General features: G+C 43.8%; 1 protein-coding gene across 1 annotated transcript in view; it reads left to right on the top strand.

The window, feature by feature from the left end:
* The window catches only part of PARP2 (poly(ADP-ribose) polymerase 2), a 283,463-nt gene extending 265,691 nt beyond the window's left edge, over positions 1–17,772 (top strand). Inside the window, exons 18-19 of the mRNA XM_069244318.1 lie at positions 2,161–2,285; positions 16,787–17,772. Coding sequence (XP_069100419.1) covers positions 2,161–2,285; positions 16,787–16,946 — 285 coding nt within the window. The 3' untranslated portion in view covers positions 16,947–17,772. The remainder of the gene's footprint in view (positions 1–2,160; positions 2,286–16,786) is intronic.
* Positions 17,773–26,412: the final 8,640 nt, after the last annotated feature.

Here is a 26,412-nt window from a genome sequence, read left to right as displayed (position 1 = left end):
GGTGGGGTGGTACTAGCCTGCAAGTGAACACACTTCCTGACTAGCTAATTTTCCCACCTGTCCTAGTGCCAAATGAACCCTGGGCAGGGGGTGGCATGTCCCTTGTCTGGGGAAAGCCAAGGTTGCATATTAAAGGTGGTGGTGACCTTTGAAGCCTACTGGCTTGATATGCTGATTACCAGTCATCCTGTTTAGAGGAGGTGACAACACCTTCTTCCAGAGAATGCATTGTTTCCAACCTCAGAGAGCGTAGGCTCTGACCTACAACGGATCAGAAACGTATCTCCATTGGCAGGCTGGTCAGGACCAGTCAGCCAGCACACTAGTAGTTGGTAGGTTTTCACGGGGTACCTCTAAGATTCTCTCTGGGTGCTTGTATTAATTAATCCATCACTGAAATCGGTGTGGGTTTGTTAATACGAGGTGTTTGATACCAAACACCATAGGTTTCAGTGAAGCCATTAAGTAGCTGGGAAACTCGTTTTGACCAGTGCCTAGTACATACCTTTAAATGAGTTGCCTGTTAACTTGTACTGTCATTAATTGAACTGCCCAGCACAGGGGCATGTCTGCTCATGCAGTTATGTCCCTGCATGTGATATAATGCACCATGCCTTTGTGCTGTAAGGCCTGTTGTGGGGGTGACCTACAAATATTCCATGCAGTGTTTATGGAACATGGTACAGAGGGTGTGTGCCAGAGTGGAACACGATACGCTGCAACTCTTAGGGGACCCTCTTTATTACCTATTCCATAGGTATCAGGGGTACTACTTAGTATGGACTTAAGAAGGTGCTAAAGGCCTTGCCATTTGGGAGTCAATTCACCAGTTACCTTGTTTTGGGGAAAGAACACTGGCACTGGGGACCTAGTTAGCAGGAACCCAGTGCACTCCACTCAAAGTTGCATGAAATTCCAGGCAAAAGGTGTGTGTGTGGGGGGGACTACTTCAACAAAAACCCAGTTTCCTACAGTGACAGTGCCCTGTCCTTGAAACAAGTCCTCTTTCTTAATCATTGCTAGGGAAAGTGCAACAGTGATATATTACGTGGAAAATAGTTGTTGTAATCTCTCATATTAGTATAATGGTAGCCACAAACACTGTTCTTTTCCGTCTGAAAGTTATTACAGCATTCAGCACAACTAGAAGACACTATCAAATATTATGGTAGGACGTATGCTCAGCGACACTTTAGTGCACAGACACAATCAGCTTACTTGGGGGACTACCATGGTTCACAGTTGGGTGGTAAATATTCTCAAAGAAGACTGATTGCTAACTATTGTTAGTTTATATGTGTCCCACAGCTGTTTGTCCCATGATTACAATATGTGTATTTACCCTTCTTGACCCTCACGTGTAAATATTTTTCATATTTCTCACTTCTACTTGATTCAGTTTGCTCGTTCACTTTTTCTAAAGCAAATTCCTATTGTAAAGTGCTCTAGCACCTTTCAGGGTCTAGCAACGCTACAACAAGACATACTAAATAAATGGGAAAAAACAAAGTTTAGATGTGTAATCGACTGATTTGCCAGCCTTTGGACCTCCTTCCTCTTAAACGATAGCAGATTACAATTTTACAGGGGCATCTGGCCCCTGAATGGTACTTCTGTTTTGTGTTGTGGGATTTTTGTCAATGCTTGTCCTGGTGTGAGTGTTGGTTCTAATCGAACCGGATATTTGTTCTGTTGATCTGAGCTTCAAAACATTTACTGTCTTCTCAGACATAAAGACTAACACTTCTGTGCAAAATGTATAGACAATTTAGTTGATCTGCTGTGCTTATGACTAATATTTTTAAGGCAAGTTTTGCCTTTATTAACCCTGCCTCTCTTTTCTTTTCGACACTTTTAGTGTATCATTCCATCAAACAAAGATACTTTTATACCTGGGTTGATGCCATAATAGCTGGGTAGTATTAAAGACTCTTGTGTCTTAAGTATGCATCCCTGATTCCCATACCCCACTATTACTGCCTGGAGCTGCTGTTCTGGACATAAAATGTAAAGGCCATAATGTAGTAGAGCTGAAGTTTAAAAAATTGTTTTTTTATTTTTTATTTGAGGTTAGATCCTCTCCGAGGTCCTGCCAATATCATCTAAAAAGAAAATGTATTGTATACTCCTCTTATTTGTTCTCTTTTTCGAATCCATCAGGTAGCTCTTGGAGACTGCAACAAGTTGCTGCTGGCTGACTACGAGGCTGACAAACATCTGGAAGGCAAACACAGTACCATGGGCATGGGCAGGGTGGCGCCAGATCCCGCCAACTGTACGGAACTGTAAGTAGTCAGTAACTCTTGGTTAAAAGACCACTCAGTCCGCCACAGACAACCTAGAAGGCACTCCTTCAAATGAGCACTGCTGCCCAGTCTCACCTTATTGTTAGGTGAAATGTGTTGTCGTGAAGTGAACACGATTACGGCAGCACTTAAGTGTTTTAATTTTATTTCGATGGAATTTCGGTACCATTCGGGCTGCTTCACAATAGTTTCCAAGTTGCAAGGAAAGGGTGACGTTGGCAAATACTATGTATTGGTCCTCATCAGGAGAGGAGATGGTTTGTCACTATTCATGATTTGACTCTCAAGGTGTGTGAGACCTAAATTGTAATTTGCAAGAACCAGATATGTTTTCAGGGAAACTAGCTTTCATAAACTGGCAGGATTCTGAAAACCACTTTCTCTCTTGAACAAATCGCGTGTTAGAAGCTGTTTCTAAATAGTATTTTTTAATTATTGCAGCCCCTCACTCCCCACCCCACAAAAAAAATCTGTCAGGCCTTCTATGTACAGTGCCAGTGTGAACATAGTGTTATAGTTGTCTGGTTAAAACAGGACAACCCTGTTTAGGTCTATTCACATTACCATCATCTGTAATAGATTTTCTTTCTTTAAAATGTATCTCTCCGCTCTCCCCTCTTCCAGTCGAGGAACTCCTTCTCTGGACACTCCCTTCTCTCGAGTTCTGATATTAAACCTGTCCCAGATGTCCTCTAATTAAAAGCATTGCTTACTGCTGCTGACTGCCCGGTGGGAAGTGGTTAGTGCTGTTGGGAAAATACATCTTTATGGGATAGTATATTATGAGCTCTTAGTAAGCCGATCTGTTTTCACCGACTTACCCAGGTCTTTCTTGCTGTTTTCTTAAATAGAAAGCACTTCACGCATGGCAGCCTTTTCCAGAACAGTTTTGTGTTTGCATTAGTACTTACTATCCAACTGACTTTTGCTCACCTTCATTTAAGACTGCCGTAAGCACAGTTAACTCTAATGTCATCAGGTTTCCTTCAGCCAGCTTTCTCTTTGCTCCAGTGAGGAGACTGTCAGCCTTTATGCTGGACCTATATGGATCCATCACATAAAGTATCCAGGTTTTTCCTCAACCACGAGCGACGTTTTTTTTTTTAGGCTCATTTTTAGTGTTTTGACAGACCTCTTTATCAAGCTTCGAACCATTTTCAGATTCACATGCTTTAAAAAATATCCCTGTCATAAATCTTGAAATTCTCATTTCACTATTCCGTTTTTATGAAGGCCAATAAATACATTCATGCCTTTCTTCCTCAGCTATTGAGTAATATAACTCTGAGATTCTTGGACAGAAAGTGAAGTTTGTCCTTGCTTGGACTTAAGATAATCAACTTCTACACACACTTATAAATGTTTGTAAAGTCATTTTATTTTGACCTTCCATCAGCTGCTATCAGTATCGTTTGACAGGTTGATGAGAAGTTGTCTATTGATTAGAATGCTGTTCTTCCTGGACCACAATTTTGATGTCCTAGCAATGCGGATAATCTTGTCATGGCTGCAAACTCTCCCAAGCCCAGTTCCCTTAAATGTGGGCCTGAAACTCAGAAAGTTAATCTGGAAGTTCCACAGACAGAGTGCATTTTCTGCCTCTGTCATAATGTAGAAGACCTCCTTATATCAAGCTCTTTTCCCAGGCTGTTGTGCAGCCCCTTGTTATCCACCTCTAGTCAAGTGTGAGTTGTCTCTCTTGATTAAGGTTAAGAACGGGTGCTGGTCTTGTTGGCAAGTGCACTAATGATGGAGGCAGCAGCGACATGAGATTTCAGATGAAAAGAAAGCACCTCTTAACAAACATCCGCTTTCACCCTTTCAGTATTCAGAAACGTTACCTAAGATTAGCCTAGACGAGGAAAAAGAGAGAATCAAGTTTGACATTACTGATTAGGATCGTACTCCACAAAAGAAGACCACTAACTTGAAGAGGAGGAACCATTTTATTTTCAAAAGTGACTGCATAATTTACAGACCATTTAAGGCATAAGAGGAGTTTTAAATCTTCTTACGCCTGTACCACCTCTTATGCATCAATCCTTCAAGACAGGCAATTCGACTTTCACCGATGTACTAACTAGTCCTACACAATTTAACAATCCTAGGGCTAACGACCTACCTTCCAGACGGTGGACTTTCCAGGACTATAGGCTTGTCATTGTGCTAGGTTCTTACTAAGGGTGGGCGGAACTCGCAAAGTTGTACTCCGCGAAATTCCGCAGGTTCACGTAAAAACACCGGTGATTTAGTTCCATCCGCCCCCTTGGCGCCTGGGCGTTATAGCTTACACAGCTGGGGCATAGGTCTGAAAAACTGGTTTTGCTGCTTCGAGTAATGGGCAGTAGTAATGCACAATGTGTGTGCTTGCAGCGGATGCCCTTGGCGATCACACGCATTCGCTGTCATATCAGTGACGCACAGCCTCTAGCCACGAGTTTCAGATTTGTACTGAAAAGCTGCTGCGCCCTTAAATGTCAGGCCTAAAGTAGAGACGCCCAAGTAATTAAACACGTCCAGAATGAAAACATCTCATATTCAATCAGCTCTGCTGTGTCAACATGGAGGGTTAAAGTCACAACAAGAGTCATGAGCACGCTGCCTGGCGAACAAAAGCTCCATGTTTAATTTTTTGCATGCAGATCATTAATTTCACGCACATTAGAACGGCACGCTGATTCTGCGGGCGGACACAGCCTGTATGTAGATCTCACGAGTCTGCCTGCAGGCTCATTAAACATTGCAGAAATCTTCGCTATATGTTTCAATATTTAAATTGTGAAGCAGCCTGTGATGATTAATTAAGAAGAGGCACTAGCCTGTGCATTCTGCCTCACCCGGTGTCTGCCGGGATCTCCAGATGTTGTGACTCTGCAAGGCCCGGCCTTAACACACTTGTCTGACTGGGATTTATTTAAGGCGTCGCCGAACTTGGCAAATGAATGCAAGCCACAATGCAGTGTTACCCAGAAGTTGGGACAATTTTTAGCAGTATCTGAGTGAGTTCACAGAGAACCAAAACATGCGGTGCTGGTTCCCAGGCACAGTCAGAAATGGCCTTTAACCGGCTGACTGTCCTGCAGGAGAAACATTCACACACATTGTTCTTAAACCCCGCAAGTATGTGTCTCTTTTACCTTCCCATCTGGCTATGCCCTGTCTCCACCCCCCCCCCCCAACCTTTGGAATGTGCATGTGAATAGCCCTTCCTACAGTTTGCAAGGTTCGTTGGCGCTCTCGGTATCTGGGTGGTGGGTGACCGAGCCAAAGTGGTCTGTTGATCTTGTATCTGGTTTTGTTGCAGGCTGTTTAGAGAGGGGTCATAGTGGATGGTGGTCTGTGATGTGAGCAGGCTGTTTTCAGTGGTGTAACTAAACGTGAGGGGTCGCACGTGTACAGCACATGGAGCCCGCCCTCCTGACACACACAGGATCTCTCAGGCCAGGGTACTGTGCTGAGGGGGTCGCCAGGAGCTCAGGCCTCCCTGCACCACAGGCCTTTGATGCTATTTCCGAGTCAGTGGTTGAAAGTGTTGGAGAATGACCATGTTTTGAAGGAGGTGTTGAGGTTCGTCCCCGTGGGATGGCCCTTATTGGAGAACCAAGGAGACAGACAGACAATTCATTAGCTCTCTGATGATGCGCGTCTGTCCTATCATTGTTAGATCTATTAATTGTACCTGAGTCTGCATAACAGGATCGTAGAGCTGGCTCACGAGGGCCGAATTAGTATGAGAACATTTCTGGTGGCCAGGTTTAGATAAGTTCATAGGACAACATGTCAGACAATGCTTACCTTGTGCTGATAGTAATAAGTACCGAGTTACCAAAACCTATCCTATTGAAAGTGTTCCAGTGGCAAGGTAGGTGTGGTCAAAGTTGGCTTTGGGTATTATTTGTCTTCTTGGGATGAAGAAAGAGCCCACCAAATATTATAGTGTAGTTATTGACCACTATTCATATTGGCTGAAGATCAGACCTGGTCTTGTGGTGATAGAAATAACATCAAGAATTTCTTGGTATCTTTACTTGCCGGAGAAGTTATTCCTTATGAAATATTAACAGACAATGTTCCCAATTTATATCTGCCGAATTTGAGAGGTTTCTTACTAAGCTTGGAACAGATTATATTACTACCTCATTATACCGTTCTCGCAGTGATGGTCTGGTAGAGCAAATGCATGCGGTACAGATACACATCACTGATATACCTCACTGTTGGTGACCTTGTAAGAGTGAAAGTACCAGTTCTTCGAATGAAAATTTATAGAAATACACATCACTGTTGGTGACCAGATGCATATCACTACTGTTTATGACCTTGTAATAGTGAAAGTACCAGTTTTTTGATTGAAAATTTGTAGAAAGTCTTAAAAGTGATCAAAGTGAAATCTAGTGCAGTGAGATTGGATGATGTAGATAGAGGAACAAGGAGAGATTGCTTATGTTACAGGATGGCATTCATTATTGTTTTGATGGAGAGTCGAGAGAAAGTGTGTGTGAAATATTTTCCAGTGATCCTAATTCGTAGGGAACATGAAGATTACAAAGAAAGCGTGTTCCTCCAAGGAAGTGTGAATATTTTGTCTAAACCTTGTTGGTTCATGGTAATTTCTTTTAAGTACCTGCATATTTGTTATTCTACCAATGTAAAGGAGGGGAGGTGTGTTGGGTTGTCATCTTATGTCTTTGAGTCATTATGTTCAGCATTCTATGCATATAATGGTATAAAGAGGATTCAGGCTCCGTTGGATGCATTTTTAACCTGACGGAAGAAACTCCATCCGTTAGAATCTATTCCTTTCACATTGCCAGCTGGATGTGTGCACACACATTCTGATAAGAGTAAGCTACTGGGAAGAAGTGTATAACCATGACATGAGGCCCTCCTGCATTGGGGTCCTCTGGCATCCTCAGCTAGAGTAAGAAATCCAAACTCTACATTGACAAAGGTCTGAATTTTAAGGAACAAGTAAAGTCTGATTAACATGCTTCTGTTGTATAAAAGCTTAAAACTAATACATTACTTATGACTAACAGGGCTGTGAAGGCTTAGATGGGCATTGCCAATATGGACTTCTTCCAAATGGCTTTTAGGGCAGTGGCCTGACTACAAGCGTGGCAGAATGCATCCATCTTCATCTGTAATATTCAGGTAGAGATTCAATACAGTTCAATGTTTTGGGAATAAAGTGAAAGACCACCCCCAGGCAAAGGAAGCTTATTTAGAAACTGCAAAAGCACACACGCTATCAATCAAAGGAAACTATCTCAGTCCATTTATATTTGAAGGTAAAGAACTACCAAAAGTCAAAGGTGATACTCCTTTTATCATAACTCCAAACAGGTCAAAATGTCCATGTCTGCCTCTTATAATCAACATGCCCAAGAGGTGCATAGAACAGCTGTAAAGCTTCACAAGAAATTCTATCAATTTCATGGCCCAATCAGTCAAACAGAAATAACTCTTCAGGGTCCTTTTGCACCATGATGGTCAGATGGTTTTAGCAGTGCCCACCTCAACAGGCAAGAAGGGTCAAAAGATTACACAACTATATTTGAAAGGGCCATAACCTCATCTTCCAAATGGATTCCTTGTATTTCTCCCTTAAAAATGAGCTAGAAACACTTGCATGCGTCTTTAATGGGATCAGAATATTGCGACAGAGAAAGTTCCCAAAAAGGAACTAAGGGTCAGATGTAGCAAAGGGTTTTTCCCATTCTGTGTCAATGGGAAAATGTATTCTTACATATGGCCCTAAATGTGGGAGTTTCAGGGGACGGTGTGATTACACTCAGAATTGTCAGCTTCAGTATTGTTGTTCCTTTTTTACATTTTATAGTTATGATCCCATTGCATACATGAAAAAAATCCTTAATATATTAGGTGGATTGTACAGGTCCTCATGGAAGTCCTCATTAGTTCATCTACCTTGAATGCTTAACTAACAGTGGCATACTTTCATTCAGAAGCAGGGTGTATTCCATTGCTAGCAAACTATATAATACCCTGGGTTGAGAAGGCCTGGTTTCCGTCAGACAAGACGCTTTCAGCATTTTTACTTTTCAAGCACTGGTCTCCAGCAGTATTCGGACATTTCAGTCTTTCACATTAGCCAGTTTTATTCTCCAATTAAAGTCAGAATCACACTTTATGTAGACATTCACCTTACTAGCACTTCACTGTTTTTATGAGTCTTCAAAGAAGCTCAAGAAGTAAATTCAGTCTTTCACATGACTGAATTTACTTGGGTAATGTGAGAAAACAGGGCAGATTGCAGAGGCCCCCTAACTTTTCGCCCCCATTTTCCACTTTTTGCTGGTGTTTTCCTGACTCTGATGGTGCCCTGGGTACTGCTAACCAGTCCCAGGGCCTGTGCTCTGTGTAAAATGGATATGCAAATTAGGCTATTTATAATTGGCTAAGTTAACCTACCTATAAGTCCCTAGTATATGGTAGGGCATGTAGGTTTAGGGACCACAGCATAGGTAGTGCACCCATAGGTGCACTGCTGAGGTGCCCAGTGTCATTTTAAAGGCAGGCCTGCCTTGCTGGCTGCTTTTAAATTAAAGTTACATGCAAATTCGACTTTGGAATTAAAAGTAGTTCCAAAGTCTTAAACTACCTTATTTTTACATATAAGTCACCCCTAAGGTGTGCCCTATGTGCCCCTAGGGCTGGGTGCCATGTAACTATAAGCAGGGAACTTATAAAAATAGTTTTATAAGCCCTGGTGAGGTAAAAACAGCCAAATTCGTTTTCCCCTCATTGTAGTAAATGACCTTCATAGGCTAAAATGGGGAGACTTTATTTTAATTTTTAAAGTCTCCTTAAATGATGCATACCAAGAGTTTGGTATCAAATTAATTGTTGTATTAAATCCCACAACTTCCAGTTGTTGGATTTAATATAACTTGTTCAGGTAAAGAGTTTTAAACTTTACCTGAAAAGTTGCCAATTTCAGCCCTGCATTGTTTTTGCTGCTGTGCTCTGATTGGCCAGCCTGAGCAGCTTAGCCAAGCTGCCTTGATGAGGTGTGAAGTGGCCTGGCTTCACACAAAGGAATGTGCCTGTGGGAAGGAATCACCCCTCAGCAGATGGTGAGGCAGGAAGGGGGAGGGCTGCCAAACCGGTCTTCAAAGGCAGAGAAGGACATTTGGAGCAACCAGCAACACCCCCACATCCTGCAACCCCAGACAACGAGGTGCCCCCTTGATTAGATTAGGAGAGGGCAGGAGAGGTGTGTGTTTATGATTTTTAGCCACACCAGTGGGTGGGCTCAGCCAGATGTAACCTCCAAAAATCAGATTCAGCCATGATGGATTTTTAGAGAATGTTGCCTCCTGGGATTGATTTTTGCCACACTTCCCAGGAAGTGGTCATCACAGGGGGAATGACCCTGCACCTGATTGGAGAACCAGGAACCCCCTGCTTTTCACCCAGGAGCAAGGATAAAACTGGCAGACCTGCGCCCATACCTCAGTTCCCTACCACATCCAACAAGGAAGAACAACAGAAGAAGAAGGACTGCCCTGCTGGACCCCTGGCCTGCACCTGGAACCTGCACTCAGAAGGGCTGCACACTTGGGCTTCACCACAAGAAGGACTTTGCCTGGCTTCAACTGCTTCAAGGAGGGACTCCCTGTTTGCTACAGGTAAAAAATTGCTATCCAGAGTTCCCTGCACCAACTCCTGAAGAAAGCGACCAGCTGAACACTGTCAAGTGGCCAAAAAGGAGTTTGCGCCAGATGCATTCTGGGAGTTGTAGTCCGCACCCCCCAAGGACCATCTCAGAACTTCTGGACCCTTGGGGTGAACTGTGGACCCCAAAAGAACCTTAAAATGACATCTGGGAGAAGCCCCAGAAGTTTGGAGAATTTTTGTAAAAAAGCTCCATAGAGGGACCGACCCACCGCGGCAACTCTAGCCGGCTTGCCTCAACCGCGACCCGGCCTGATTTGCTGGTTCGTCCAGGTAAAGAAAAATCTCCGAAAAAGAGACTAAGTCCGAAGGTAAAAAGTTGACCGGGACCTCCCAGCCATCGTATCTGAGAAGGGCTCCATGGATGTCGGATCAAGATCCAGGTTTACCCCGGTGGAAGGATTTTCACCTCGAAAAAACGACTAAGTCCGGAGGTAAAAATCTCCACCGAGGATTCCAGCATCGCGTATCCGGAGAAGGGCTCCAGGAGGTCGGATTGAACTGGCAGGTTCGTCCCGCTGAAGAAAATCTTCAAAATAAAGACTAAGTGTGAAGGTAACATTTTAACCGAGGCCTCCCGCAGCCTGTAGCAGAGCAGGGCTCCATCGCGGTCGGCCTGCAACCAGATGACCTGATTGGCGCTTTTTGTTTCTAGGCGCTAAAAAAATAATTCTTTAAAAATTCATATCTCCGGTTCCCCTTATCTGATTTTATTTGTTTTGGTGTCATTTTAAAGATACATATATAATCTATTTTTATAAATTGGTTTTGGATTTTTAAACTGTTTCCTGTGTTTTATTTAATTACTGTTTTGTGATATTTGAATGCTTTACACTCTGGTGGTCATTCCGACCTAGGCGGGCGGCGGTTGCCGCCCGTCCGTCGGAATCCGCCTGAATACCGCCCCGCGGTCAATTGACCGCGAGGGGTATTCTGACTTTCCCGCTGGGCCGGCGGGCGATCTGATTCAGATCGCCCGCCGGCCCAGCGGGAAAGCGCCTTCCACAAGGAAGCCGGCTCGGAATCGAGCCGGCGGAGTGGAAGGCGTGCGACGGGTGCAGCAGCACCCGTCGCGCTTTTCAGTGTCTGCATCGCAGACACTGAAAAGCCTAGTTGGGCCCTGTTAGGGGGCCCCTGCCGTGCCCATGCCATGGGCATGGGCACGGCAGGGGCCCCCAGGGGCCCCGCGACCCCCCCTACCGCCATCCTGTTCATGGCGGCTTTCCCGCCATGAACAGGATGGCGGTAGGGGGGGTCAGAATCCCCTCGGCGGCGCAGCGAGCTGCGCCGCCTTGGAGGATTCTAAGGGTCAGTGGAAAACCGGCGGGAGACCGCCGGTTTTCCCGTTCTGACCGCGGCCAAAGCGCCGCGGTCAGAATGACCAAGGGAGCACCGCCGGCCTGTCGGCGGTGCTCCCGCCCCCGTTGGCCCTGGCGGTAGGGAACCGCCAGGGTCAGAATGAGGGCCTCTGTCTCCTAAATTAAGCCTTGACGCTTGTTGCCAAGCTACCAAGGGTTGAGCTGGGTTTAATTTACTGAGACCTAACTGGACCTAAGTGGAGGTTAGTGGCCTATTGCTAAGTGTAGGTACTTACCTGCCCTTACCAATGACCCCTTTTTCAACAGGTAACCATACAGAATTGCTTAGGCTAAGTAGTGATTGTTGTGGGTATCTGTTCAGGCACACTCTTTAGATCCTGTCACACTTCATTGGTTTGGCTATTCCAAACTTCAGATTCTTTTCAATTTGTGTGTTCTGGATCATTGTCCTATTGCATTATCCACTTTTGACTTGGCTTTATATGTTTGACAGATGGTCTCACATTTCCTCCAGAATGTACTGAAATAAAGAGGAATTTATAGTGAACTGATTGTGAGGTGGCCAAAATAACCCGCACTCTTCTACCGTGCCTGACTTGATGGTATAAGGTTCTTATAGTGATAACCAATGTTTAGTATGCACCAAATATTTTGTGGTGCATTATAGCAAGACAAGTGCAATTCAGTCTCATCTGTTCAGAAATCATTGTTCTAAAAGTCTTGTGGTGACTTCATGTGCGGTTTTGCAAACATGAGCAATACATCAATGTTGTTGAAAGAAGGGGGTTTCTCCAGGCTACTTTTCCACAAGAGCAGTTCTTGCTCAGCGTTTTACTAATGGTTGAGTCATCCATTTTAACATTTTCTGTATTGACAGAGGCCTGTAGATTGCTGGATGTAGCTTGGGGTTATTTGCAGTCTCTGGAAGCATTATATGGTCTAATCATGGGGTGATTTTCTTGGACACCTAACGTCTGTAAATTGGCAACAGTCTTAAACGTTTTAATTAACCTTTTCTCACTATGAAATGACAGATTTCATGTGGTTTAGAAGTCACTGTATAACACTTACCTGAGCAGCAACAACCTCTCTCTGGGAATATTCCAATTATATTTTGACCTAGGCAACGTGTTGCCACAAATCTGAGCAAACTTCCTGGTGGTCAGATAGTCATGTGCTTATGTTTAACAGTACCTGATTCAAATTACCTTCTGAACAGATATGGAAACCTTAGGAACCTGGCTGTCTATATAGTGCACTAAAATGAAGTACACTGCGCAGAGAGTCCAGTGGTTCCCAAAGTCTACTGTAATCTTGGCAGCCAGGCGTCCCTCCACCAAGATGGTATGCGCCTGCCATTGGGAGAAATTTGTGGCATGGTGCCCAGACAAGGATGTTGACCCCCTTTCTGCTCCACTCTCTAAGGAGGTACTGTTCATCCTCTTTGGCCAAGCAGGGCTCTACAAGGGCACTCCTAATGGTTATTTGTCTGCTATTTCTGCTATTTTGAGGGTGCCTGATCAACCTTCCTTGTTTAAGTCTACTATTGTATATAGTTCCTTAAGGGTCTTACTGACATGTTCCCTTTATCTCCCTTCATTATGGCCTAGTGAGATCAGAACTTGTTTCTGACTTTCTTGATGTGCACTCCTTTCGAGCCTCTCCACAATTGTCCTCTCAGGCTTCTCACATTGAAAGTAGCCTTCCTTGTGGCAATTACATCTGTCTGTAGAGTGAGTGAGCTGCAGGCCTTATCTGAGCCGCCCTACCTTTGTATCTATCCTGACAAAGTGGTGTTTCGCACTAGGGCAACTTTTCTTCCAAAAGTGGTCATACCATTTCATGTAGGCCAATCTATCACTTTGCTTGGAAAGACTCCACTGAATGGATCCAAAAAGAGCATTGGCCTTGATCATGCTAAAGAGTTACAGGTGGATAACCAAATCGTTCTAGGGTATGTGGGTGCAAAGAAAGATCAGGGAGTACAGAAGAGAACCATCTCTAGATGGGTCATACTCTGTATTCAAATCTCCTACGCACTGGCCAAAAAGTAACCCTCTGAGGGTTTGCTTGCTCATTCTACCGGGTCTAAAGCTGCAACCACTGCATTAACATGTAGAGTTCCAGTCCTTTACATGCGTCAGGCAGCAACGTGGGCACCTCTGCACACGTTTACCAAACACTACTGCCTGGACAGGCAGGTCCGTAGGGACGGCACTTTGGCCGTTCGGTCCTGCAAAATTTCATTTTAGTGTGAACTTTGTTCACAGACCCACCTCTGGGGATGGTTTTTCTTGAATATCTATTCAAAGGTAAGGAATCTACAGATCGAAGTCTCTAGCAGATGAACAAGGTACTTACCTTCGGTAATCCTTTATCTGGGAGAGACGATATCCAGCTGCAGATTGCTTACAACCCACCCTTCCTCCCCGTTCTGCGAATTGATTTATAGGGGCAGGGATTCCCCTTTCAGAGCCTTAGTTGTGATGTACCAGTAGTCAATTTCCTCATGGCTCTGTGCTTCTCGCATGGAACATCGTGAAAATAAACTGACAGCATGCTGGGGTGGAGCCTATATAGTACCTGCAATGTCATGTCCGCCGTTGGCAATGCCGATGACGGACACATAGCCGATCAACGCATCCTAACGGGGCTCAGGGGTACTGCTCACGAAAATCTTTCTGATCCAGTCCGTCACCTAGGAAGAATTCAAAGATAAGGAATCTGCAGCCAGACATAATCTCTACCAGATAAGGCGTTACCGAAGGTAAGTAATTTGTCCATCTGCCCCACTCAATCCAAAACAATATGCCCCATTCCAGTTTAAAACAAACTGCCTCACTCCAGTCTAAAACAATCTACTCCAATCCAAAACAATTTGCCCCACTCTAATCCCCCCACTCCAGTCTCTCCCAATCCAATCCAAAACAATCTGCCCCACTCTGATCTAAAACAATCTGCCCCACTCCAAGCTTTAAAAAAACAGAAGTACAATGTGCAGAGTCCAGCGTGTCCCAATTGGTTTGCAGGGGTAAAAGTAAATAGGACCAATGCTCTATTTTGAGGTAGTGTGAGCAAGCAGTTAGGCTTATCAGAGGGTAATGCTAAGCATTTGTTGCACTCACATTGGCAATAAAAAAGACACACACTCAAAAAATAAATCAGAGACCAATATAGAAAAATAACACTTCTTTTTATGTATACTTTGAACCCAAGAACTTCGTTATAAAGTACGTACGTTTTCAAGCATAAATATTTTTTACTTGCAAAAATCGTCAGTGCAATTTCAGAGTTCTTCAATGTTAACCTATGGGAGGAAACAAGCACCTATTGACATCACCTGGGACTAATCTCGTAGACTTAAGGTGAGCACCGGTTAGGGTTTGGGGCACACCAACAGGTTACTCTGGGCAGCAGTGGGGCGGCCGGGTGCAGAGGTGCAGTACATGTAGGGTGCCCAGTGTATTTCAATTGGGAGTGGTCATAGTGGATTTAGGCTGGGGCTCCGGCTGTAGAGGGGGTGGGGGCAGTCTGGGACAACCAACAGGTAAGTTGCAAATGTGGGGCGCTCTGGAACATAGGTGCACCTTTGATCTGGAGTCGATGGATGCAAGGGTGTCCTTTGGCGTCACAATTCCTTGTCCTGGAGCACTTGTGGTTAGGGGGTCCTGTGGTCTGAGGTTGCAGGCATTGCCATGGAGTCCAGGAGGGGTGAAACCAAGTGGACTCAAGCTCAGGGGAGTCGGGGAAAGTCATTGACACCAGAGGTCCACTCCAGCCAGCGGCGATGGGTACAGTGGTTGCTTTAGGTGTTGGGTTCTCTCACTGTAGTAGCTGCAGGGGGGGGGGGGCTGCGTGCAGAGGCTGCAGTCAACTTCAGAGAGTTCTGGAGGGGTGAAACCACGATGGACTCGGACTCTGGACAACCAGGGGACCTTGCTGGCACCAGAGGGGTCCACTCCCACTCAGGTTTGTGACGGTAGGTGCAGTGGTGACTTCAGGCGTCAGGTCTTTGCATTTCCGGAGGCTGCAGAGTCCTTTCTTTGGAGTTGGTTGGAGAGCAGGTCCACTGCTCAAGGGAGACTTGTCTTTTTTTAAGACAGGCAGACCTCCCAGATTTCTGGAGGTTCAGCTACAGGACGAGGTGTCTTTTAGGGCAGAGTCCGTCGCGGAGTGCAGGCAGGCGGGCAGGGTTGGTACCAGGTCCGCTGCTCCTTCTTCCCCTCTTCTGCAGGTGTGGCTCTTTGTCCTTTTCCTCCTAGGTCATCAGGATCTGAGTTCTAGGGTTCAGGGGTGCCACCTAAATACTCAATTTAGGGGCATTATAGGGAGGGCCAGGTGGTAGCCAATGGGCAGACCACCTTTAGGGTGACTACACCTTTTCTATGACCACTTCCGCTGGGAAGTGGGCATAACCCTAATTCCTTCCAAACAAAGATGGAGGAGTAAAAAAAAAAATGGCATCCAATTCAGCTTGTCAACTTTGGGGTGGTACTCACATGAAGTGGGCTCACTGCCTAATCTGTCTAATGTTCCCACCTGTTCTGTTGCCAAAAGTGGCGGCAGGACAGAGGGGGTTGGTCATCACCACCAACTGGAGTGGCCTGGTTCACATTACAAAGGCAGGTAGGCCTTTGAAGCTTTCCGCCCTGGAATGTCCATCCTCCCTGGGTGAGGTGCCAACACAAGTTGCTAGGGAACTCGTAGTGACCAGTGTCCAGCACATGTATTTAAAATGGCTTCCCTGGTCACTTACTAAGTCTGAGAATTGACAAAGACATAGCAGAGGCATATCTGCTTGTGCAGATATGCCTTCGCATGTAATATTATATTGTGGGTGCAGGTCCTTTATCTGGGCAGTTGCCAGCCAGCACGTTCCTCCTCATTAGTTAGCAAGCAGGTAGCATTGGACTCTGCAAAAGTCATCTTTTCAGTTGTGCAGATGGGTCTTTATATTCTGTCTGATGACCCCCCGATGGGAGATGTATTTGCTTGACTGATAGCCAGCTTTTCCACATATTTCCTCACCCGTAACTCCTTGTATAAGACCTTCTCCAAAAGCCACATCCTTGTTAACTCGCCCCTTTTCTTTGTTTTGATGGCTGAATTCCTATTGAACTTGCCCACTCCACCTCACATCCATGATTGGACTAGATTAACTCATCTCACAAGCTTTTATGGATCATATTGCCATGTACCATTTTAGGTTTCGGATACTCCACCATCTGCTAGGCCATAGTACCAGAGCTCTAGTTATAAGTGCTTGATTCAGGTCTGTGTAAAAAAATGGATGGATTTCTGCAGCCATTAGCCATTTGCTAGGCCTTGTGAGAAGTCCAAACTATTGTAGTTCTCAGCCTTATTTATTCCATGTTGCACATGTGAAATCTCTTAACAGTTCTTGTGCAACAAAAAAATTCTCATTTATTTTTTAATAAGACATTTTTTTTTATCCCACAGGAATGGTGTAAGAGTGCCCCTTGGCCCTGTAAAGGAAACTGGTGTGGTGAATCCCAATGGTTACACATTGAACTACAATGAATATGTAGTGTACAATTCCAATCAGGTCCGCATGCGATATCTCCTGAAGATCCGCTTCAACTTTGCACAGCTGTGGTGAGATTGCAAGGATGGACAACTGTGTCTCCAGAGCAGATCCACGAAGAGTTCTCATCATACCAGTACCTGGTTCAGTCAATTTATTTAGCTCTTGTTTTTTTAAGTTCCACTTCTGGACTACTCAGTGGAATATGAGGAGATCCGCTGCAAATGTCATAGAAAATTGTTTTATATATCTGTAGTCAAAATAACATGTTATATCCCTTATTATACTTCTTGCACATTTCATATTCTTAAGAAAAGCCTTGGATGCAGTTTTGCCATGATGTTTTCACACTAATCTGAAGGAGATCTGGAGGCAGAAAGAACTTGGAGTAACCGTCTGTATTGTACTTTGTGTCATGGTAGATTTGCAGGATTGCACATGAGATTTGAAGACCGGACAATGTTTGTTTTGAAAGAATGTCTACTATATCCTATGATAATTATGTCACTCCATGAATCAGATTGTGAGTAGTGTATTCTTTGAGGGTTCCTAGACTCACACACAATTTTACCAGTACATTCAATGTATAAGCTTTTCAAAAAAGCAAAATATGTGGTTTGTAACTTGCTTTGGATGCTACATTATTAGCAGGATATGAAAGAAGCTAACATAAACTACCAAAAGAATAAGATTTATTTTTACAAAAATGTTGCTTCAGTCTAGGACGGGAAGACATTTCAACAACCTAATCCTACATCATTTTATTTCTTTGTCTTTTATTTCATTTTATCTCATGGAGAGGTGTGACTAAAGACATTTTTATACTCTAATTGTTTCACTATATATTGTGTAAAGATTTGAGTACAACTAAAAATAAAAGTTTACAGTTCTGATTTATAAATATTTTAGTTTTGGGGGCTTTTATCTCTTAATTATGAATAATTTGACCCACTTCGGTGAACAACCTTCTATTCCTATAGAAAAATAAACAAAACGCCTTTTTATAAAAGAAGAGAACGCAAGACGGCGTGGTTTGCTTGATATTCTAAACGCACACACTTGCTGCTTTCTGTGTGTGTGGTGGGTCGTACGTAGCATCTCAAAGTGGGACAGTCTGACTTCCACAGCTGGACACATGGTAAGTGAGAAGTGTATTTTTTTTTATAGTGCCTGGTATTGACTGTTATGTTATTTTTAAGCAGATAAAGAACATGAGGCATAGGAAATGTTATTTGCCCTGAGTATCAATCTGGTACTCTTCTCTCTACAGTTACACAGTCGGTCAAGCTCTTGCCTCAACCTTTCAGGTAGTCTCTTGGCTCTCAGTGTAACTGGTATCTGTGTTAAGATATGTGGTTAATTCAAACTATGATTTCGATCTAAACCATTCTTCAATTTATTACCTGCGGCCAATGTTCCTTTCGGCATATACATCAGATAACGGAAGGCTTGTCTTTCAACTATTGCTTCACCTAGAAAATAGAGGGCCCCTACTTTAGTGTGGAGAGCAGCCTCGAGGGTAATGTACATAACATCACAAAAACTGCTGCAACTCCTGAACATGTAAATTGGATATATGTATAACTGTAAAGGATATGATGTCACAAGAGAAATGGAGCCAAGGTTACAGCAAAATGTAGATAAAAAAATAATTGTATTACATCATTCATATTTCTCAATTTACATTGGTATGGTAATGATCTACAATAGAAGATTTCAATAAATCAAAATAATACAATGCACATTATTTGCTCCTCACTTGGCCTTCCTTCTTTGTTTTCTCTACATAGACAGCATCAAAACATTTGGATTTACTGATAAAGACTTAAAAAAAATTATAGTTTAAAATAACTCGGGCGATACATCCTCTGCATTTTCAAAAAGTTTAAATGATGATTGGATCAAATTATTGAACGTCAAAAAGAAAGCTAGGAGAACAGAGGCCCATACTGTTTTTATGTTAGAATATCTTAAAGATGGTGTAATCCCCATACGTCTAAGAGTTAAGAACATTCCAGGACTCTTTATAGAGATCAAAAAATCTTTGGAGAAATGGTCTCTAATTTCAAACAAGTGCTTGCGAGACTGGATACTGCTTATTATTGAAACTGCTAGGGAGGTGGTGGCTCATTTTATGAAAGAGATTAAGGAGTTAGAACACAAATTAAAGCAGAAAGCTGCCTTGGATGAAGCCAAGAAGAGATGTGAGGAAGTGATGGTTGGGTTTGAGTCTTTCAACCAGTATCTCATTAAGAAAAACATTTATAAATTAAAGAAAGATATTAGATTATTTTCACAAGAAAGTGTGTACCCTTAACTTCTAGATATCTACTACAATCAGAAACTACAGTACAAACAGATAAGCAATAGTGGACTAACAAAAAGATAATTACCTTTTCAGATACATCCGAATCAGTGGGCGAAGCTAGCTCTCCCCATTTTGGCACATTTGGGAATAGGTGGAACCCAGAAGAAGATCTCGGCACTAGGATACGTTTTTTAGGGAACAGAAGAGGAAATTACAGGCCCAGGTTCCGGAACAATCAAGAGAACCAGATTCTCGATTGCAAATATTACACTTCATAATTTCCAAACAAGACAACAACAGTATTGGAGAAATTATATAATATTCTCATATTCAATCTCAGCCAAAAACAGATAGATTCCACTACCGAATCTCTCCTGTTTAAGGGTGTTTCATTTACACCTAGTATGAGCCTCAATAGTTTTGAGCTCTTCAAAGATCTATTTGCGTTCTTTTGACATATTAGAATGAAAAAGTACTTCATGCGGTATGAACCTGCCAATGAGTGTAATAGTTCAATCTAAAAATTCTGCCTTATTTTACTCTTAGTTTAGATTAACTAGGACCAGAAGTTTCGGTCTTTGAGGAAGCATTTTTTCTCAAAATACAGAAGATGATACAATATATTCATAAACCTACATACAACTTAAGTAGACAAGAAAATCTAGCACTCCAACTGTTAAGGCACAATAACATTACTGTGAAACCCTGTGACAGGGGTGGAGGCATAGTATTATTAGACACTACCAATTACAAAGATACGATGTTAGCTATGCTACAAGTTCCAGAATTGTATCAGAAAGCATCACGTAATCCCACAGAAATAAGCTTTGAGTTCCATTAGTAGGATACCCGGGGCGGATTGAGCCCAGTCCCCAAGATGAGTTTTTGATCAAATCTTTAGAAACAGTTCTTAATCACAACTTTTTTAATTTGATGGGGACATCTATTGACAAATAAAAGGAGTCAGTATTGGGGCTTCCTGTGCCCCACGTGTAGCTAATCTCTATGTAGGGGAGTTTGAAAAAACATACATTTATAATGAAGTTGCACCATTTTATGAGAATGTTACAAATTGGTCCAGATATGTTGATGTGTCCTCCCATCTGGAAGGGTGAAGAGGAACAACTGGAGGAGTTCTGCCTATGGCTTAATATATGTGACCCAAGTCTGAAGTTCACTAGAAACATGAACCGGTCACAGGTAGAATTTCTGGACATCTGGATCAAACATCAAGATGGGCACCTTGAAGTATCGCTATATACTAAACCTATGGCGAGAAACACATTGTTACATTTCAATAGTTACCACCCACGGTGTCAAAAATGGGATACCCTTTAGTGATTTCCTCCGCCTAAGCCATAATTGTACCAGCATAAAGGATTTTCCCCGCAACACGGAGATTCTGGGCAATAAATTAATCCATCATAGCTATCCTAGATGATTGATCAAGGATTCCATGAAAAGAGCAAAGTATTATAACAGAGAAAGCATGTTTCATGGCAGGAATAAGGCAATAAATGACAAACTGGTGTGTGTTTTACGCCATTCGAATCTCAATGAGAGGATTAGGTACATCATTAACTCTCAATTGCATATTCTTAACACTAACTCAGACACTGATTCTTTGAATAAACCAGTTTTTACATTAAAAAGAAATCGCAACCTTAGGTATATCCTTGTCAAATCCTTCACCATAAGTATGCATAAGAAGGTTCAGAGGCCTTTGATTGGACAGCAACTCATTATGGGCAACCATAAGTGTGGTACCTGTCAGGCTTGCGCTGGAGCTATTGTATCCAGTGAGATTACTATAGCCAATAGGAACATCCAATTGACCAGCTTGATCAGTTGCAGAACTAAAAATGTTATCTGTCTGATAGTCTGCCCGTGCTGGTTAGCATATGTAGGTGAGACGGGTAGGGAGTTCAGGATTTTATACAGTGAACACAAATCAACAATACGAACAGGCAAACTGAATGCCCCACTAGCTTCATATTGGACTCATGCAGGCCATGCAGAAAAGGAACTTAGCTGGACCATCTTGGAGAAAATATGGGTACATAATGGACAGAACAGTAATACCAAACGTAATAGTAGGGAAGTCTTTTAGATCTACACTCTAGATGCATTTGTGAAAGGCTTGAATGAGGACATCCCATGGGAGAACACTTTTTAGTAAGGGTTCCTCAACAGCTTACATGTATCTTCATTCTGAGTGTATACCGGACATGTTCTCATTCATTGAGCTTCATACATGTTTCAACCTGAACTCCCTTAATATTTATATCCTGGTGACCAGGGTGTGTGCTTGAACCCTTGTAATCTCCGCAGTTAGAGTACATTTCTGCTTGTTTCTAGTGTAGATTTTGGCTATCTTTACCCTCTGAGTTTCCCTGTGGGCACTTTTTGCCTGTTACGTGGTTTGTTTTATATTCTCTGTTGTTTCTTGTTTCTATGTACCTTTTGTATCATCTGTGTAACTCTTTAGTTTATCATGCTCCATGTGTGTGGAGGGATATTGCCTCTTTTTATTTAGCATAAACTTAGCCAGACGTGTCTGGTCTTTACTACTTCAGTTTTCATATGTTTTATTTGTGCTTTTTATTTATATTTAACAAAGACAAATGTTTGGGCTAGACTGATTTGCGTATGGCAGGGTCCAAACTGGAGTGGCATGGCGAACAAGAAAACTGATGGATTAAACCCAGATCTGTGACTGGGGGGGGGGCTTATTTGTTCCGCATTCCGTTCATCATCTGTTGTTTTTGCATTTGTCGCCTTAAGTGGGCCAGGTATTACCCAGATGCAGCTCCTGTGCTTGCTGTGCCACCAGGTTCAAGCTAGCCTGGCTGATACCACAAAACCAGTCCCAGAATGCTTGTTTCTGCTTCAGGGAGGACCTGGCCTGGCAGTTCGGGCTGGACTGTTCCCATGGGTAACAGGGTCAAGACTGATTTGTATATGGCAGGGTCCAAACTGGAGTGGCATGGCAAGCAAAAAAACTGATGGACTAAACCCAGATCTGTGACTGGGGATGGGTGTTTGATTTGTTCCGCATTCCGTTCGTCATTTGTTGTTTTTGCATTTGTCGCCCGAAGTGGGAAGGTTATGCCCAGATGCGGCTCCTGTGCTTGCTATGCCGTCAGGTTCAAGCTAGCCTGGCTGATAAGGGGTGATACCACAAAACCGGTCCCAGGAGGCTTGTTTCTGATCCAGCGAGGACCTGGCCTGGCAGTTCAGGCTGGACTGTTCCCATGGGGAACAGGGTACAGACTGATTTGCATATGGCTGGGTCCAAATTGGAGTGGCATGGCAAGCAAAAAAAAAAACTGATGGATTAAACCCAGATCTGCAACTGTGGGTGAATATTAGATTTTTTCTGCATTCCGTCCATCATCTGTGGTTTTTTCTTTTATTTATATTTTTCATTCCTTTGCTGATAGTTTTGTATTTCTTTAGATTTCTTTTGGGGATCTACTAAATCCATCAGGTTTACTGTGCTTGCTGAGACTCTGATTCCTATTATCCAGTATTGCCGAGCTATTTGAGTTTTCTTCTCCCACACTGCAGCCTTGTTCCATATCAGTTTCACGCTTCCTTATTTGTTGTGCCCCTTAGTATATTATTATGATTCTTATTATACAGTATTGCCTAGCTTTTTAAAGTTTCCCCCTGCAATATGGCGAACGCTCTTCATATTAGTGTAGTCCTTTTTTACTTGTTGCGTCCCTTGGTATACTGCTTCGAGTTTCTGCAGATTACATGTGATCTAGCTACCTGTATTTATTTGCTGTTGTTCCCCCCTCTTGCGTTTATCCTTTTACAACGGACTGATGCCGTTACTAGGATGATTTTGGACGCACAGGTTTCTGTATAATGGCGTACAGGTAAGTGTTCAGGCAAACACTTTTCCGTTATTTGTTTTGGCCCCCTAGGATGGTTGATGTTTTTGTACATTTTCTGTATTCTGTTTCTCTAGGGCACAGCCAAGTGGGATAGCGTTTGGCGAACAAGTTCCTTGGGTCCAGTGCCCGGCCCATGTTTTCATGAGCACCATTCCACATAGCCGATACCCTATTATTGTTTTCTCTCTTCCGTGGGTACCATTTGTATACGATGAGCAGGCTATGTCTAAACATAGACTCTGTGTAGAAAGGGTGTTCTAGGTCCACTTCTAGCCCCAATAGTCACGCGGGATATTTGTGTATGCTCCTGAGGCTTTTTATCTGTTATTCTACACTTTGCGCTAGGGGGTATCTTATCTTTTCTTATCTTATCTTGTAGGAGGCTGGCCCTCTATATAGTGTACAAAACTAGGCACACTGTGTGGGGGTCCAGGCAACCACAATGTTTCCAGAGGCAAAAACTAGATCACCTAATGCTCTAATTTTTGAGGTAGCTTGGTCAAGCAGTTAGGTTAATCTTGGAGACGTGCAAAGCATTTGTTGTACTCACAGTATCAATCATGCATCTCGCACATTTGAAGGAATAACTCAAGACCAATTTATAAAAAATACCAAAATTGCTTAAGTTCTTTTTTCAAGATATGGATTTTTGAAAATTTAATAAATGCAGTCTTTCTGTGCGTAATTACACACCATAGGAATCAATAGGCGGTCACTTTAAAAAACAAAAAAGCATATAAAATCGCACAGTTATGTTACCAGGTTCTGCTTTTGCAGGTTGGTCGAGGTCGTCGTCAGCACACTGTGCCAGTTGGAGAGACTCGGCGGCTCCCGGTTCCAGGGAGAGCAGCGTTGAAAAGTCTCTTGGAGCAGGTGCAGGGCCACTCAGGGGATACCACTTGGAAAAGGGTGGTTCTTGCAGATTCAAAGGTGGTACCTTGGGGTCCCATTGAAGTGTCATGGTCCAAGGGGTGTGGGACCCCGGGGGCGCAGCTGGTTCCTCGTTGCTGGGTGCTGGGTGGCCAGGTGCAGGGTGAGTTGTTGCTTCAGGAGCTGTAAGTAATGGAGTCTTTTAAAGCTGGAGGTAAGTCTCTTTGAGGGCTGCTTATAGAACAACAGGGGCAGTCTGGCGGGAGGTCCGGAGTATTCCTAAAGTCTCTCGACTGTTCTTTTTCAGCTCTGGGGTAGCTGGTTTTCTTATTGTCTGACGTCACCTGACCAGTACCCAGGGTATTGGTACGGTCTGGCCACCAGAGAGCGCAGTGCCACCAAACTTGCCACACTTGCAGGCTTTGTCCTGATGGTCGTCAGTGTGTTGTCGGGTCTGGCTGTGACGTCCGGGTCGGGAGTTATCGGACAGTCAGTGAAGTGACCCTCACTGGGTTGCTAGTTCTTTATTGGGTGCAAAGTTGTAACTCCACTCAGAAGGGAGATCTAGCGTGATTTGTGAAGCACGAAAGTCCTCTGGGTTTCTTGAGGTCAGTCCAGTGTCCAGCTTCTCTGCAGCAGCGATTGTCAGGTAGGGGTTGGTGCTTTTTTCTTGTGCAGCAGGTCCACAGTTTTCGTGCCCTGGTTCTTCTTTGTCCTTTTGAATCTGTTTATCTGGTCTAGGGGTACCCATTAAATACTGAATTAGTGTGCGTTTTTGGGGGGGAACCTGGTGGTGTCCGATGGGACACTTACCTTTGGATGGCTACACCCACCATAGTGACCACTTCCTGTGGGAAGGGTCACTGCCCTAAACCTAATTGGCTATTTTCCTTCCATTCAAGATGGAGGAAAATTAACTAGAGGTCCACCTCGCAGGCAACACCTTAGGGGTAGTGCATGCCAGGTGAAGCCACTTCTCCTACCCTTTGTTAGGTTTCCCTCCTTTGTTCCCACCAAAAAAAAGTGTTTGCAAAGGGGGATGCCAGCGGCTGCTAGCAGCAGGCCTGGGGGTCGAGTTTCAAGCCCTTTGAAGCTCACCTCCAGGACTGTGCACATTCCTGAGGGAGGTGATGTTAGCTCCTCCACCCAGGAAGGGCATTGTCTTAAGAACCAGAGAGGCAGGGATCTCCCCCAACGTTTGTATATTGGCTTCTGGAGGTGGCAGCTGGAAAGGACCAGTTAGCAGCCATGCCAGGATAGTTAGCTTTTAGCAGGGGGCGCCTCTAAGGTGACCTCGAGGTACATTTAGGGATAAATCCAATACTGGCACCAGTTTGGATTTATCATTCTGAGTTGTTTGATACCAAACAACCCAGGGTTCAGAGTAGCCATCATGTAGCTGGAAAACTTGCATTGACCAGTGTCCAAAACGTATTAAAATTCCTTCTCTGTCCACTCACTATGTCCCAGGTTGGGCAAGGACACAGTGGGGGCATATTGCTCATGCAGCTATGGCCTCACATATAATATGGAACACCCTGCTTTGGGGCTGTAAGGCCTGCCAGAGGAGTGTCTTACCCATTGTAAATGCAGTGTATGGTGGACAGGGCACACAGGTAGTGTGCCCTGTCAGGTTTATGTTTTAGGTTTGCACCAGAACACCCAGCCTGCAATGGCAGTGCTGGGTGCATCTTGATGCATGGCCCTAGAGGGTGGCACAATCAGTGCTTCGGCCCTCAGGGGCCTGTCCATAGTAGCCCATGCCCTGGGCCCATAGGTGCCCACTTACCAGGGACTTATAGTGATAGCTAAGGATGTATCCAATTGTGTCAATGCATCACAACACATTTAGGGAAAGTTCTCTGGCCCAGGGAACCTGGTTAGCTGGGGCCCTGGGCACTACATGTTTTAGGACACATCAACATCAGGCAAATAGTGGTGGGATAACCAAAAGAGGCCCTCTCTCACACTACCCCTCCCCAAAACAAAAGAGGATGAGACTTCCCTTCCCTAGTGAGTCTTCATCATCTAAGTGGAAGAACCTGGAGAGGCCATCTGCATTGGCCTGGGCAGTCCCAGGTCTGTGTTCCTGTCATGACCACACAAACATGCCAAGTCAAAACAAAGAAGTGCATGAGAAAAGCAAAGAGATATCCTCAGTGGAGACAGCAAAGCCCAAACTGGAAGAAGGTTTGCAGAGTAATCTTGCGCTTATTTCAAAAGAAGAATCAAGAAGAGAAGATCCAAGATGGCCGCTGTGAGTCCTGAAGGTTAGTTACAGTTCTAGTCTTGCAATCGGTTGGTTGCTAGGTTACGAGCTCTCCAGCTGGAAGCCTTGCACTTCAACTGAGGTCTGACAGGAATCAGCTGTGTGGAGAGAGAGCGCGCTTCAGAACAGAAACTCCTGTGAGGTAAAATTACATTTGAAGATTATATTACAGAAAAAAGATAAATATAG

Source organism: Pleurodeles waltl, chromosome 7 (assembly GCF_031143425.1).
Source record: "Pleurodeles waltl isolate 20211129_DDA chromosome 7, aPleWal1.hap1.20221129, whole genome shotgun sequence".
NCBI classification, from domain to species: domain Eukaryota; kingdom Metazoa; phylum Chordata; class Amphibia; order Caudata; family Salamandridae; genus Pleurodeles; species Pleurodeles waltl.
This window is presented reverse-complemented; position numbering and strand designations above follow the sequence as displayed.